Source organism: Bacillus rossius, chromosome 3, assembly GCF_032445375.1.
Source record: "Bacillus rossius redtenbacheri isolate Brsri chromosome 3, Brsri_v3, whole genome shotgun sequence".
NCBI classification, from domain to species: domain Eukaryota; kingdom Metazoa; phylum Arthropoda; class Insecta; order Phasmatodea; family Bacillidae; genus Bacillus; species Bacillus rossius.
In genome coordinates this window covers 34,561,281-34,575,988 of record NC_086332.1, presented here as the reverse complement: position 1 = coordinate 34,575,988, position 14,708 = coordinate 34,561,281, and the positions used below count along the sequence as shown (strand labels likewise).

General features: G+C 38.4%; 1 protein-coding gene across 1 annotated transcript in view; it reads left to right on the top strand.

Annotated features, from left to right (window-relative positions):
• LOC134530510 (mucin-2-like) overlaps positions 1-11,741 on the top strand; it is a 113,747-nt gene extending 102,006 nt beyond the window's left edge. Inside the window, exons 10-12 of the mRNA XM_063365379.1 lie at positions 405-599; positions 2,833-8,953; positions 10,453-11,741. Of these exons, the coding sequence (XP_063221449.1) occupies positions 405-599; positions 2,833-8,953; positions 10,453-10,552 (6,416 nt within the window). The 3' untranslated portion in view covers positions 10,553-11,741. The remainder of the gene's footprint in view (positions 1-404; positions 600-2,832; positions 8,954-10,452) is intronic.
• The last annotated feature ends 2,967 nt before the right edge of the window (positions 11,742-14,708 follow it).

Here is a 14,708-nt window from a genome sequence, read left to right as displayed (position 1 = left end):
TTTATTAAATAATATTATTACTCTTTAATGCTTTGCCAATTTGTTCATAGTTATGTAAATTTATTTTTATGATCACCATATAGTTTAATAGCTATTTTACAATAATTGACATTTATTTATTTCATTTTAGCTGTGGAGGTTATGGATAAGCGACCTAACGATCACCTTGTGTGACATTTTCAGTTTATTGGTGGCGTTCATACAGTCGAGTTAATGACACCAAACCCAGAAACAATTATTAGGACTTATATTATTTTAGATATAAATAATATATGAATTGTAGTTATTATTTCATAAATGTAAGAGTATTATAATCTCTATGTATTAACATTTGACTTGAGAAGTGGTTTTTTGTAATAAAAGAGTATGATTTTGTAAATTATACTAAAAATATTTTCTTTCAGGTAATTGTTTACTCGAAGGGACCACATACAAAAACAATTCTGCGATCCCTCCCGCAAATGTTTGCCATGAGAGTTGCCGTTGTGTGAGCAGCATCATTCAGTGTGAACACATCACCTGCCCACCTCTGCCACACAACTTCACCAACTGCGTACCTGTTCAAAGGCCCAACGAATGCTGCCCTACATACATCTGTGGTAATTTTTTTTCCCAGTTGCTTAGAGCTGATAGTCTGTTTATGTTTTTGGTCATCTAAATGGTGTTAATTTGTTTAGTTTCTATCGTAACAGTGTTACAACTTAGTATGATAGACCCCAAGAGCGGACCGACGATTGAATTATGGGGGGTAGTCTGGACCTAGTATAATACCTGTTTATTACTTAATAAGTCGTATTATCCAGTGCATATTTTACCCTTCAGGGGGGGAGGGGACGGCACAACCCAAATCTCCCCCTTAAATCCACCACCGGTAGAAACTTGTTAAGTCAGTGCCTTTTAACTTGGATTGCCAAATAACGCTAACTAATTTAGAACACAAAAAAAAATTTAATTAATTATAAATAGGGGGTTGTCTGTAAAGTCGGTTTACGGACGATAATTTTACGTGATAACGTTATAAGAAAACATTGATGAAAAATTGCATACTTTCTAACTTTCAAATATTATTTACAGTTTTTGCAAATTTAATTTAAATAATTAGTTAAAAAGCCCACCTAAACCTGTTTGATATTATAGAAAATTTTCTCGCACGATGGTTGGCGGGTTCTTGCACGCTCGGCTCAGGCGGAACGTGAAAATTTTTCTTGCGTGCAGCCGGCATTCATCGATTGATAAGACGTTATCATGTCAAAAAAAATAAATTAAAAGATATCTTACATGATAGTGAAAGAGACTAAAATGTACAAGTAAACATTTTAGAGTATGCAGAGGTATTTCTTTAACTGGAGCACATAATCATAACTGTACTGTACAGCAACTGGGACTGTACACAATGATGCAATGAGTCACACCACTTGGCAAGATGAAGTTTAGAACTGATATTCATTTCAAAAATGTTTTTATTTTAAAATAACATTTAAGTATGTTGTCTATTTTAATTTATCTCGAATTTACCAGCTAACGCGGATTTTTGTTTTCTTGAATTTGTTCCAATCCAAATTGACCTAAATTTACTAGGTTTTACCATACCTAATACAGCATGCTAATAATGCAAGCATTTCAAAGATATTTTTTATAGTCATTAGTGGAAAAACATCACCACCCGTACAACTTGAAATCAAAACACCACTGCTTTAGCTTTTTGTTAAAGTAATATTTATAGTAAATATTAAAAAAACCACCAATAAATTGTTAAAAATAAATTATTCACTTTCATTGTGCCAGAATTAAAAGAGTAAAAACATGACAGAAAACCAAAACATTCCAACATGTTATGCTAGCATAATGTTTTCCAACTGCATCAGTTCAAATACAGAAGATGAAAATACAAACTGGAAAGCAAAAAAAGCTGAAAGTTTACCAGTACTACTAACATTTCTTTCAGCTCTTGAGAAGAAAACTAGATGCTTATAAAAAAAAGTTCAGTTACATCAGTGTTGTAACGGAACCTATGACCCTTGCCACATGAGCATGGCCTAGACCATCTCTAGTAAATTAAAATCAGTTGAGGCCTGACAAGTTAGCAGTATCAGCCTCTGAGGTTTAAGTATATAAAAATAAAAATATAGCAGGATAATTTATATGTAAATCTAAGGACAAATTATGTCAATTGTATTAATTAACTGTGGCATGAATTGTAAGCAAACCATTCCTGTGTCAGTAAAACTATACACTTTACCTACCTAATAGGTTCCAATGAAAATCATCTTGACAAATTTCTCAGTCATTTCAATACTGAAAATAATCCAACCAAAGAAACTGAGTTAAGCCATGCAGCTTTGTTACTAAATAACTGTGCAGCTCCATAATTTTAATTACCTAAATGGGTGGGATTATAAAACTTTTCTACACTTTGCTTGTAAATTGTTATTAAAACAAAATTATAAGTTTGAGAGACTAAAATATTTATATTAATTTGTGTACAAATATTTTCATAAAATTACCAGTAAAATGTTTATAATAAATTACATCTGATTTTATTGGGAACCTTGTTACATATTTAAACTAAAACTCAAAGACTAGCAGTAACTAAATCACAATTTTCTAACATTAAAAATTAAGAAGTAATTACACAATACCCTAAGAAAGCCAACAATAATTCATCTTGGAAAATATAGCATTACATTTTTTTTAACAAGTTAAATGATAAATTTAATATTTTTAAAGAATCATTTTGAAAGTGAAAGATTACACCTCAAAAAGTACAATGTTTCTGTAAAAAAAAAAAAACAAATACAGGTAACAAAAACTTGTTTATTTTTTATGTTACAGATGAGAAAAATAAAATAGAACTGGAAATGGAAAATCAAGTTATGGAAAAAGTAACTACAACTCAGACACCATTTCCAGAAAAACCACAAGGAGCAGAGGAAGGGACAAAGAAAATACTTAGTTCAACTACAACAGAACATTTAGAAAATAAAAAATCAGAGCACATGACAACCTTATCAGAAATACAGACCCAAGCACCAGGTGTATCACAAACAATAACATCTGAACTTCCCAAGGCAGCAGAGGGACCAGGTGCAACTACTTCGAAAGTGGTTGAACACATTACTGAAGCTGGTGTGCAAAAAATTACTTCTGCTTCAACAGAAGCCCAGGCACCTGGTGCATATCCCACAGACGTTTCTGGAGTATCCAAAGAAGAAGGACCTGGAGCCACAACATCTAAAGTTCAAGAAGAATACACTGAAACAATTAGGCCAGAAGAAACACCATCCACTAATGAGGCTCAACAGCATGGTGTTACGTTACCAGAAGGTGCACAAACTCCAATGACCGCTCAAATAGAAACTTCAGAGTCACCAAAGGCAGAAGATAGACCAGGTGTAACTACTTCTGAAGGGATTGAACACATTACGGAAGCTGGTGTGCCAAAAGTTACTTCTGCTTCAACACAAGCCCAGGCACCTGGTGCATATTCAACAGAAGTTTCTGGTGTGCCCAAAGAAGAAGGACCTGGAGCTACAACATCTAAAGTTCAAGAAGAAAACACTGAATTAATTAGGCCAGAAGTAACACCATCCTCTATTGAGGCTCAAGAACCTGGTGTTAAGTTACCAGAAGGTGCACAAACTCCAAAAACCACACAAATAGAAACTTCAGAGTCACCAAAGGCAGAAGAAAGACCAGGTGCAACTACTTCTGAAGGGATTGAACACATTACGGAAGCTGGTGCGCCCAAAGTTACTTCTGCTTCAACAGAAGCCCAAGCAACTGGTGCATATCCGACAGAAGTTTCTGGAGTACCAAACGTTGAAGGACCTGGAACCACAACTTCTAAAGTTGAAGAAGAAAGCACTGAAAAAATTAGGCCAGCAGTAACAACATCCTCTAATGAGGCTCAAGAAACTGGTGTCAAGTTACCAGAAGGTGCACAAACTCCAATGACCGCTCAAATAGAGACTTCAGAGTCACCAAAGGCAGAAGAGAGACCGAGTGTCACTACTTCTGATGGGATTGAACACATTACTGAAGCTGGTGTGCCAAAAGTTACTTCGGCTTCAACAGAAGCCCAGGCACCTGGTGCATATCCTACAGAAGTTTCTGGAGTATCCAAAGAAGAAGGACCTGGAGCCACAACATCTAAAGTTCAAGAAGAATACACTGAAACAATTAGGCCAGAAGAAACACCATCCACTAATGAGGCTCAACAGCATGGTGTTACGTTACCAGAAGGTTCACAAACCCCTATGACCGCTCAAATAGAAACTTCAGAGTCACCAAAGGCAGAAGAGAGACCAAGTGCAACTACTTCTGAAGGGATTGAACACAAAACTCAAGCTGGTGAACCAAAAGTTACTTCAACTTCAACGGAAGCCCAGGCACCTGGTGCATATCCTACAGAAGTTTCTGGAGTACCCAAAGAAGAAGGACCTGGAGCCACAACTTTTAAAGTTGAAGAAGAAAGCACTGAAATAATTAGGCCAGAAGTAACACCATCCTCTAATGAGGCTCAAGAACATGGTATTACGTTACCAGAAGGTGCACATACTCCTGTGACCACTCAAATAGAAACTTCGGAGTCACCAAAGGCAGAAGAGAGACCGGTTGCAACTACTTCTGAAGAGATTGAACACCTTACTGAAGCTGGCTCGCCAAAAGTTACTCCTGCTTCAACAGAAGCCCAGGCACCTGGTGCATATCCTACAGAAGTTTCTGGATTACCCAAAGTAGAAGGACCTGGAGCTACAACTTCTATAGTTGAAGAAGTAAACACTGAATTAATTAGGCCAGAAGTAACACCATCCTCTATTGAGGCTCAAGAACCTGGTGTTACATTACCAGAAGGTGCACAAACTCCTGTGACCGCTCAAATAGAAACTTCAGAATCACCAAAGGCAGAAGAGAGACCAGGTGTAACTACTTCTGAAGGGATTGAACACATTACGGAAGCTGGTGTACCAAAAGTTACTTCTGCTTCAACACAAGCCCAGGCACCTGGTGAATATTCGACAGAAGTTTCTGGAGTACCAAAAGAAGAAGGACCTGTAGCCTCAACTTCTAAAGTTGAAGAAGGAATCACTGAAAAAATTGGGCCAGAAGTAACACCATTCTCTAATGAGGCTCAAGAACCTGGTGTTACTTTACTAGAAGGTGCACAAACTCCTGTGACAGCTCAAATAGAAACATCAGAGTCACCAAAGGCAGAAGAAAGACCAGGTGCAACTACTTCTGAAGGGATTGAACACATTACGGAAGCTGGTGTGCCAAAAGTTACTTCTGCTTCAACACAAGCCCAGGCACCTGGTGAATATCAGACAGAAGTTTCTGGAGTACCAAAAGTTGAAGGACCTGGAGCCACAACTTCTAAAGTTGAAGAAGAAAACACTGAAAAAATTAGGCCAGAAGTAACACCATCCTCTAATGAGGCTCAAGAACCTGGTGTTACGTTACCAGAAGGTGCACAAACTCCAAAAACCGCTCAAATAGAAACTTCAGAGTCACCAAAGGAAGAAGAAAGACCAGGTGAAACTACTTCTGAAGGGATTGAACACATTACAGAAGCTGGTGTACCAAAAATTACTTCTGCTTCAACATCTGGTGAATATTCGACAGAAGTTTCTGGAGTACCAAAAGAAGAAGGACCTGGAGCCTCAACTTCTAAAGTTGAAGAAGAAAGCACTGAAAACATTAGGCCAGAATTGACACCATCCTATAATGGGGCTCAAGAACCTGGTGTTACTTTACCAGAAGGTGCACAAACTCCTGTGACCGCTCAAATAGAAACTTCAGAGTCACCAAAGTTTGAAGAGAGACCAGGTGCAACTACTTTTGAAGGGATTGAACACATTACGGAAGCTGGTGTACCAAAAATTACTTCTGCTTCAACACCTGGTGAATATTCGACAAATGTTTCTGGAGTACCAAAAGAAGAAGGATCTGGAGCCTCAACTTCTAAAGTTGAAGAAGAAATCACTGAAAAAATTGGGCCAGAAGTAACACCATCCTCTAATGAGGCTCAAGAACCTGGTGTTACTTTACCAGAAGGTGCACAAACTCCAATGACCGCTCAAATAGAAACTTCAGAATCACCAAAGGCAGAAGAAAGACCAGGTGCAACTACTTCTGAAGGGATTGAACACATTACGGAAGCTGGTGTACCAAAAGAAGAAGGACCTGGAGCCACAACTTCTAAAGTTGAAGAAGAAATCACTGAAACAATTAGGCCAGAAGTAACACCAGCAACAACAGGAACAAAGTCACCAAGTGTATATCCATCTGAAGTTTCTGAAATACCCAAAGAAGAAATACCTGGTGCAACAACTTCTGAAGGTGCAGAACATATAACTGAAGTTGATCTTCAGCCCGAAATAAGTTCAGCCACTACCGAAGCTCAAGCCTCAGGGGTACTTCCAACTGAAATTTCTGGAATTTATACAGAAGGACAAAAGACGAGTACAACAGGCCACATTACTGAAGCTGTTGAACCAGAAGTAATATCAGCCTTAACTGAGGCAAATGCACCAAGTATTATTTCAACAGTAATTCCTGAGATTTCTAAAGAAGAATTAAAGCCCGGTGCAACAATACTTGAAGGTGCAGAAAAAGTTACTGAAGCTTTTCAACCAGAATTGACAACAGGTTCAACAGAGGCTAAAGCACCAGGTGTAATTCCAACAGAAATTCCTGAAATTCCTAAAGAAGAAATGCCAGTATCAACCAAGATTGAAGGTGCAGAACAAGTAACTGAAGCAATTCAGCCAGAATTAACAACCGGCTCAACTGAGTCACAGTCACCAGATGTCATAACAACTGAAGTTTACAAAGAAAAGCCAGGTCCAGCAACACATGAAGTTTCGGAACAAGTCTCTGAAGCTGTAACTATTACTGAAGGGAACGAACATATTACTGAAGGTGTCAAGCAGGAAGGAACATCAATCTCAACTGAAACACAGGCACCAGGTGAACTTCCAACCGAAATTCCTGGAGTTCCCAAAGAAGAAGAAAGGCCTGGCACAACTTCGGAAAGGGCAGAAAATATAACTGAAACTCCTGGAGTTTCCACAGAACAAAGGCCTATAAAACTAGAAGCTACAACTGCAATTAATGAGGTTGAGGCAGAAACACCAGTTGTTTTTTCAACGGAAGCAACTGGAGTTTCTAAAGGTGAAACTAGTGAAACTGTTCCTGTGGAGGCTGAACATACCACTGAAGAAGCACAGGCAGAAACATCACCAGCTTTAATCAAGGAAGAAATAACACCAGCAACTTCCGTATCATCACAAGAACCAGGTGAAAGTGAAACCGAAATGCCAGTATTTTCTACAGTTGAAGGTGTACCAGCTGCAACAAATGCACCTGAATATGCTACTGAAAAAGAAAAACTTGAGCAAAAACCAAGTGAAGAGACACCTACAAATAATTTAGAGATCACATCAGTTGGGCCTGAATCTGTATCACATGAGAACTTTTCCGTTGTAACAACACCTGAAAGTGCAGAATACATTACTGTAGGTGTTAAAACAGAGGAAATAACAGTCTCAACAGAGGCAAAAGCACCAGGTGTAATTCCAACAGAAATTCCTGAAATTCCTAAAGAAGAAGTGCCAGTTGCACCAACAACAGGTGCAACTTACACAGAAGAACCTGAGCAAGTTACTCAGGTTTCAGGTTTTGAAGTGTCATCTACTGAAATCAAAATGGAAGGAGTCAAAGGAGAAAATGAACAGACAACAGAAGCTGGAACTGTAACACAAGTACATGAATATGTGACTGCTCCTAAGGTGAAGGAGACAACAACTGTTGGTGCTCAAAATGAAACTGTATATTATGAGACAGGTGCAACAAAAGAACCCAGTACTACCGCCGCAGGATATGTTACTGAGAAAGCAACTTCTACCATGAGTGTAACGAAAGAACAAGAATATATTTCGGAGGGTGGTAAAACAGAAGTTACTCCTGGAGAATCTCAGACAGGAGCCCCTGCAAAAGAAACGTCCGGTGTTACAGAAATTGGAGAAGTGACGGTTGGAGTGCAGGTTACTGAAAGACAAGAACAAGTAACAGAAGCAGCTAAAATACCAACACCAGAACATGTCACCAAAGGTGAAGTGATTGAGACATCCATTACTGAAGGTATTGAACATATAACAACAATCAAAGAGCATTCTACAGAGAGTCCGAAACCTGAAATACAGTTAACAAGTGCAAGGCCAGAACTTCCACAAGTCCCAAAAAATACCACATATGTTTCTACACCTCCTTCAGCAATAAATGTTAGTTCTGTGGAACCAGGGCAAGAAGAGCAATTTCCTGAACAGATGCCTGAACAAATTCATATGCAACCACTTGAAAACATTACAACCTCAACACCTGAATTTCCTACTGCAGGGTACAACTTCACCACATCTAGTCCTTACTTCCAACCTGTTGTCACACAGCATACTACTGAATACATCCAAGCACCCTATCCAGACCACGAATCACTTGTACCACCAAACAATGCATACCTACCACCATCACCATCACATGGTGAAGAATACGAAGAAGACGACGAACCGACTGCTTTCGGACCAGGAACATGTCGCTATGCTGGAAAGGTGTACGTTTCCGCCCAGCAGATACCAAGAGACGACCCGTGTGATTTCTGCTTCTGCTTCCGTGGTGATATAATCTGCCTGCAACAGAGCTGCCCACCACCAATCCCTAACTGCCGTGAGGAGCCAATTGAAGGCTTTTGCTGTCCTCGCTACGAATGTCCAGTGTCGATGGTAACCGTCATGAACACATCCACAACCACAACTACCACAACTACAACTCTACCACCCCATTTCTTCTCTCATGCCTACAAGGGCACAGCGAGAAGAACTGGGTGTCTGGTGCAAGGAAAAGGACATAGAGTGGGAGAAGTAGTGGAGTCAGCTTCCGGCCCCTGTTTACTGTGCAGGTAAGAGCAACATTGTACGTCTTATTAGCTTATGCATTATTTTAACTTGGGCTTCATGTCTCATTGATGAGGTCATTACACAACTTCACAGAACAGTTATATTTGAAGGAACCCACCATGGCCTATTGTTAGGAACCAATCCAGTATTTTCCTAGAGTGATTTCAGATAACTATGGATAGCCAAAATCATGTTGACTGGACCAGAATCTGAATCTGAATCCTCTGGAATGTGAATCCAGTATTTTTGCATATGCTACCTTACTCCATGCAAAGTTTTGTGACAAAAAGTTAAGTTATGTAAAGTGTTAGATGAGTGATGTACAGCAAAAATAATTGAGCTTGTTAAATCATAACAATTTTAAAACAAGGTTAGCTTGTTTGATGTACAGTCTCCAGCCAAACATTTGTACAACTTTCTTAAAATTCTTTTTTTTTTTATGTATTAAATTCATGAACCCATTTCTTTTTACGTTTAAATACTGTGAGAGCCAGCAGAATATTATCATCGCTGGATTCATCACTCGAACCTGACGGCATGCAGACTATCCTTGAGCAGTGAACATACTGAACATTGCATAGCTTTCTGTGTGGCCTCAACTTTACAGTCCCTTCACAATCATTCCAAAAATGTTTACACAGTAACCAAATGCCTAGAAAGAATGAACTAAGTGTTTTTCGTACATCACACTCGAAGGCACCATCAGATGGATTTCAGCCCCACATGTCATAAAATATGACTTGCTCAAAATACACAATATGCATGGTAAAATTAATGGATTAGAGAAAGAAGATTAGTCTTGTTATAACCACGTCAAGAAAATTTCTTGACCTGACACATATTTTTCCCTGACTAACCCTTATCTTTCCAAAAAAAAAAAAAATATTATTTTCCAGAGCTGGATAAACACCCTGCAATAATTAAAACACATGGTTGGTTTCCTCTTGTGCAATCAAAAATTAAGGAGTTTTTATGAAACCATTTACTTGCATCACCTCTGTCACTACCAAGAGGCAGAAAACTATATCTAATATCACAAAATACCTCAAGAAAATAACAATGTTAAATAGTTAATGCACAAAAAAATTATTTGGTAAATCAGCTCTTACAGATAAGCACCTCTTGTTCAGAATTATCTCTGGAACTCATACCTAAACCAAACATATTGTCCTTCTGAAATTTGTAGCCCAAACGTTTAATTTGATCACTCATTCCAAGTACTATTTAGATTTCAAATTAAGACAGCAAAACTCACCTTTATAGTTTAAAAGTGATATACAAAATATGAAAAATTAATTCAAAATGTTTTTTATACATAAAATCTAGTCACATGGCCCAAAATTCGCCAGTTGCACTGCGCGTGCTCGAAACATTGTTTGCTGACTAAGGACTTTTTAAGTACATTAAGGAGGCATATGAACTTTGAAACACAAGAAGCCTAACATTTATATTCAAAAGTGAGCAATTCCAAACTGTGGCATCACGCTGGGTGGTTTTCCAGGTGCGGTGGAGACGGACGTATGCAGTGCGAACCGCAGGTCTGCAACCCACAACCGATGCTCAAACAAATGATCTTAGCTGCAGCATCACGTCGCAGATGAAGCCAGCTGGGAGATTAACATAATGATTTCTCTAATGCCACATGGTCAGTGGGGGCACTGAAGTCGAGCCCTGCTGCAACCAACTGAAGTAACAAGAAGCTGGTCAACTCATCACAGCCAACTAGGAAGACTGAACTGAAGTGCTTTTTTTTTTGCAGCAGACTGTAATCATTGGTGCCAAATCTACTGTGAAGGAACCAGATGTACCCTTCCCCCCTCCTTTCTTTTTTAAATTACATGATCACTATGTACTGTGCCTTTAGTGTGGCCTATTATTATATACCAACACTTTCGTAAAAGGCACAAAAATTGTCAGAAACAGCGCAAGAAACAGACGATGCGAAAATAATTTACAGTGAAAATGTTTTTTATTACTCAGTGTACATGTTACAGAGAAGGAAAGGCAAGGTGTTGAGTGTATTATATAATCATGTACAAAAACCCTATTTTCAATTCTCAATGAACAATATGTGATTGTCAGACTGAAAACTCATCTACGTAATACTAGAAGGAACAGTGTATATTCTGTGCGCGTGAAAAAAAAAAACTTTGTAGATTTACAGATGATTTTCTAGGTGTATTGCACCATCAGTTGTATTGGTTTATGCGCCATATTATGTTGTAAGAGACAGTTATCCAATGGATACGAAAAAAATTTTAAGTAGTTAGATTCTCTACAGTTTTTCTTCATGATTCTGAGGGGTCATCTGATCCCTATTTGCTGAATGTTTCAGTACTTAATTGTTTATAATTCTTTGAATGTAAAAATCTGTAAATTAAAATGTTTTAAGATTAATTAACTTAATGGCCGTTTCAAGTGTCATGAAGAAATGGCCCAAGTGGTTTGACAGGTAGAAAAAAAGTGTTTCCATTCAAGCAATTCTTCATAGATACAAGCAGATTGTATATCTCTAACTGACTAAAACTAGATTTCATTTTCTACCTCTTGAACATTTGGACCGAAAAAATTTTGTACATTTTTTTCACATTATCTACAACTTTATAGATATTGCTTAGTATTTTTGTAGTATTTATAATATTATACATATGTAATTATGTGATTCTTTGCACAAATGGGAAAAAATTGAAGAATGTGAGCGTTTAGCACATGAATTTTGTAAAAAAAACATTTTCTATTTGTGATGAGAATTTCTTTTTTACAAATAAAAGACATTTTTATGTGATGTGCCGAAAATTCTTTCCTTTATTTCTCTAGTTTGTAAAACCTATTTACAATAAATTGCTGTTGCATTAATATAAAACATTATCGTGAAAAATTATTAGCTTTAGTTTAATGACAATGTCCATTTTGCATTAAGATACAGTAAACTCCCGGTATATCGCGCCCCGATTGATCGCGGAATCGGGTATATCGCGGGTCAAACCATGTCCCCCAGTCAGAAATGAATAATAATGGAATAAATGGTTGATAGCCGATTAGGATAATTTTGCATTGTAACTAACAAACTAAGCATCGGGCAGAAAAAAGCCTAGACGTAGAAAATGTCCGCAGTGAAATTCTAAACAAGATATCTCCGTACATTATTCCTCTATCTTGTAGTGTTTTCAAATTATGGTCCAATCCAGCCCAGTGATATTTTCTGAAAGACTAGTTCTTAACGTCGCTTTATCTCACAAATGAAGCAGGGGATCTGATAAAGCCCACCGTCCAGCAACATTATCCAGCGTGACTCGGCTGGGGATTGATGTTGGATAGGCTTGGTTGTCGGCAAGCGCTGGGTAGGGAGAGGCGAGCCGAGAATATGGAGAGAGGTAGAGATTAGAGCGGGCAGAAACAGGGCGAGGGGGAGTGGGGGAGGGAATGTGTTCACGCAGCACACAGGCAGAGCATGAGTCACTTGACTGAGCAGCGTCCCTGCGTACAAGGCAAAATCAGGTAGTCCGGTGTTTAAAATTCCACTCCAGAATCATAATTGGTACATCTGTATATAAATGTTTTGTTACAACTTAAACCTACAGACGTTATATTATTGGGTAATTCATTGTATTATACACGTTCATCTTTTTACTTTGGTATAATGTTTTAACATTAAATGGTAAAGTAAATCAGCTAGCGTATTTTTAATCTTTGCCCAGGAATTCCCAGTGGTCCAATACTTACGTGAACCATACTGTACCACTTTTGCCGTGAGGTAGTAAACAATTCCCGGAAATGTTTATGTGTAGCGGTCTCCCGACCTTTAACCAGAGGCTGGGGAATATAATACTTGCCGATCCGAGCAACACACACTCAGCAACTCGACACAGTGTTTGGTGAAATAAGTAAAGACATAGTTTAACACGGTTTTTAATACGGCGTCACTGATTGCGCTAAAATTAAATTGGCGCAATTTTTGTTTCCCACACGTGACCATTTATAATTTACTGTAAGCATGGATAATAAAGTTTAACCACTTGACACGATAGACGATTCTTTATTTTTTATTGTACGAATGCTAGAATAGTTTTTTCCTGTATCTGCGGCCTACTTCTGCAAAAGACAAGCTATCTGTAAGTAAATATAGAATTTTTATTTTGTCAATCAAACTCGGTACTTTGCGATTCATATTCGGTTTGAAGTATCACTACGGCCTTTCTTTTTAGAAGACTTCGACCACAGAATCGTGTGTAACCGCACACACTGCACTTACTTTGTTACGGACACTGACGAAGCAGATACTGTGGCTGACACCACGGGACTGGCAGCAGCTTGTGTGCCGCACGTGTGTATGGCGGCGTGTGGCGCGCTCGTAGGCCGTGCGACAAACTGTGCGCGGCACGCGGAAAAATAAAAACAATTCAACATTTAATATTTATCTTTAAAATTTATTATTTTTCTTTTTTCACCCGCGTTCAGTGAAAACTGCGGATGCAAAGTCCGCACAACGGCGGGCCGTCTATACTGTGCGTGCTTGCCGACCTATTAGAACACAGGCGGTGTTTTATGCCTTTTGACCTTGGTCACATCGAAACATCGCGGTTATGCAACAACGCGGGTAAAAGTTATGTCCCCCGACAACCGCGTTAAATAGGGAGTGTACTGTAGTTATATTTTATCTATAGTTATAAAATTTTATATTGCCATTCTGTAAGTGTACAAATCAGTACTACACAGTACAGTTGTCAAATCAAAAGAAAAATATAAAAATAATGATGAAAGAATAACTCTCATTCAAGTTGAAATAGGATTTAAATTTTGATGGTGCAATCTGTACCTACTAGGTATTTGTGCTAGGGAAATAATTTTGTCATTCACAAGCACACACATGTAAGCAACAGCATTTTTGTCCCAAAGAATGTGACGTGTTCGTAGCTAAGTTGTGGGTGCTGAATTAGAAAATTATATAAGTTTTTGCCTATCGGGTTCATTTTTCTAATGATATGCTTCCCTCTGTCTATCAAACCCTTGAAAACACTGCATACTGGTTATTCTGCCGTGACTTAATTCAATTATTCTGCATATCTAATGTTGAAAAACAATCTGAAATGTTATAGGAAATCCCATACACGGACCTCAAACCATAAATCCTCCTCCAGGAAAGGAGGTTTGGCAACATTCAACAGGAAGAATAGCATTGGGTTGCCAGTTTACTCTATAGTTTTTCATGTTTATTCTGAACTCTTGCAAGAGCATGCCAGATACACTAGAACCCTGATGAGACTTGTTCATGGTTCCACGAACTGCTTTCGTAAAATCGGGGGTGGCCCATTCTGAGCCCCCTCCCCTCCTTTTTTTTTAAACTTTTTTTTTAAATCAATAATATATTTGGTATTATTTTTGTGTATTTGGTTTACATAAATAAAACACCACTACAAATTAAAGACTGCTAAGGCAATGAAAATAGATAACCTCCGGCCGCAGCGGGTGAACACCACCCGACCTCCGCTGCACTGCTTCCAATCTTGGGATGCTTGAACTTGTTATGCTACCGTCTCTCCTGTGACAAACATTAAAAAATATCAACTGAGCGTTACAGCGTATCATGCAATGAAATCTTGCCCGCCTTTCACACACACACTGTTATTCCTACGATTGCGTGAATCTACAGTGACAGCAAGTGCTGTCCATAACTGTTCGTAATTTTTTAAAGGCCTACACATAGACATTTCTCACTAAAACAAACAGGCCAACCACTTATTTTGCCTCCTTTCCCTC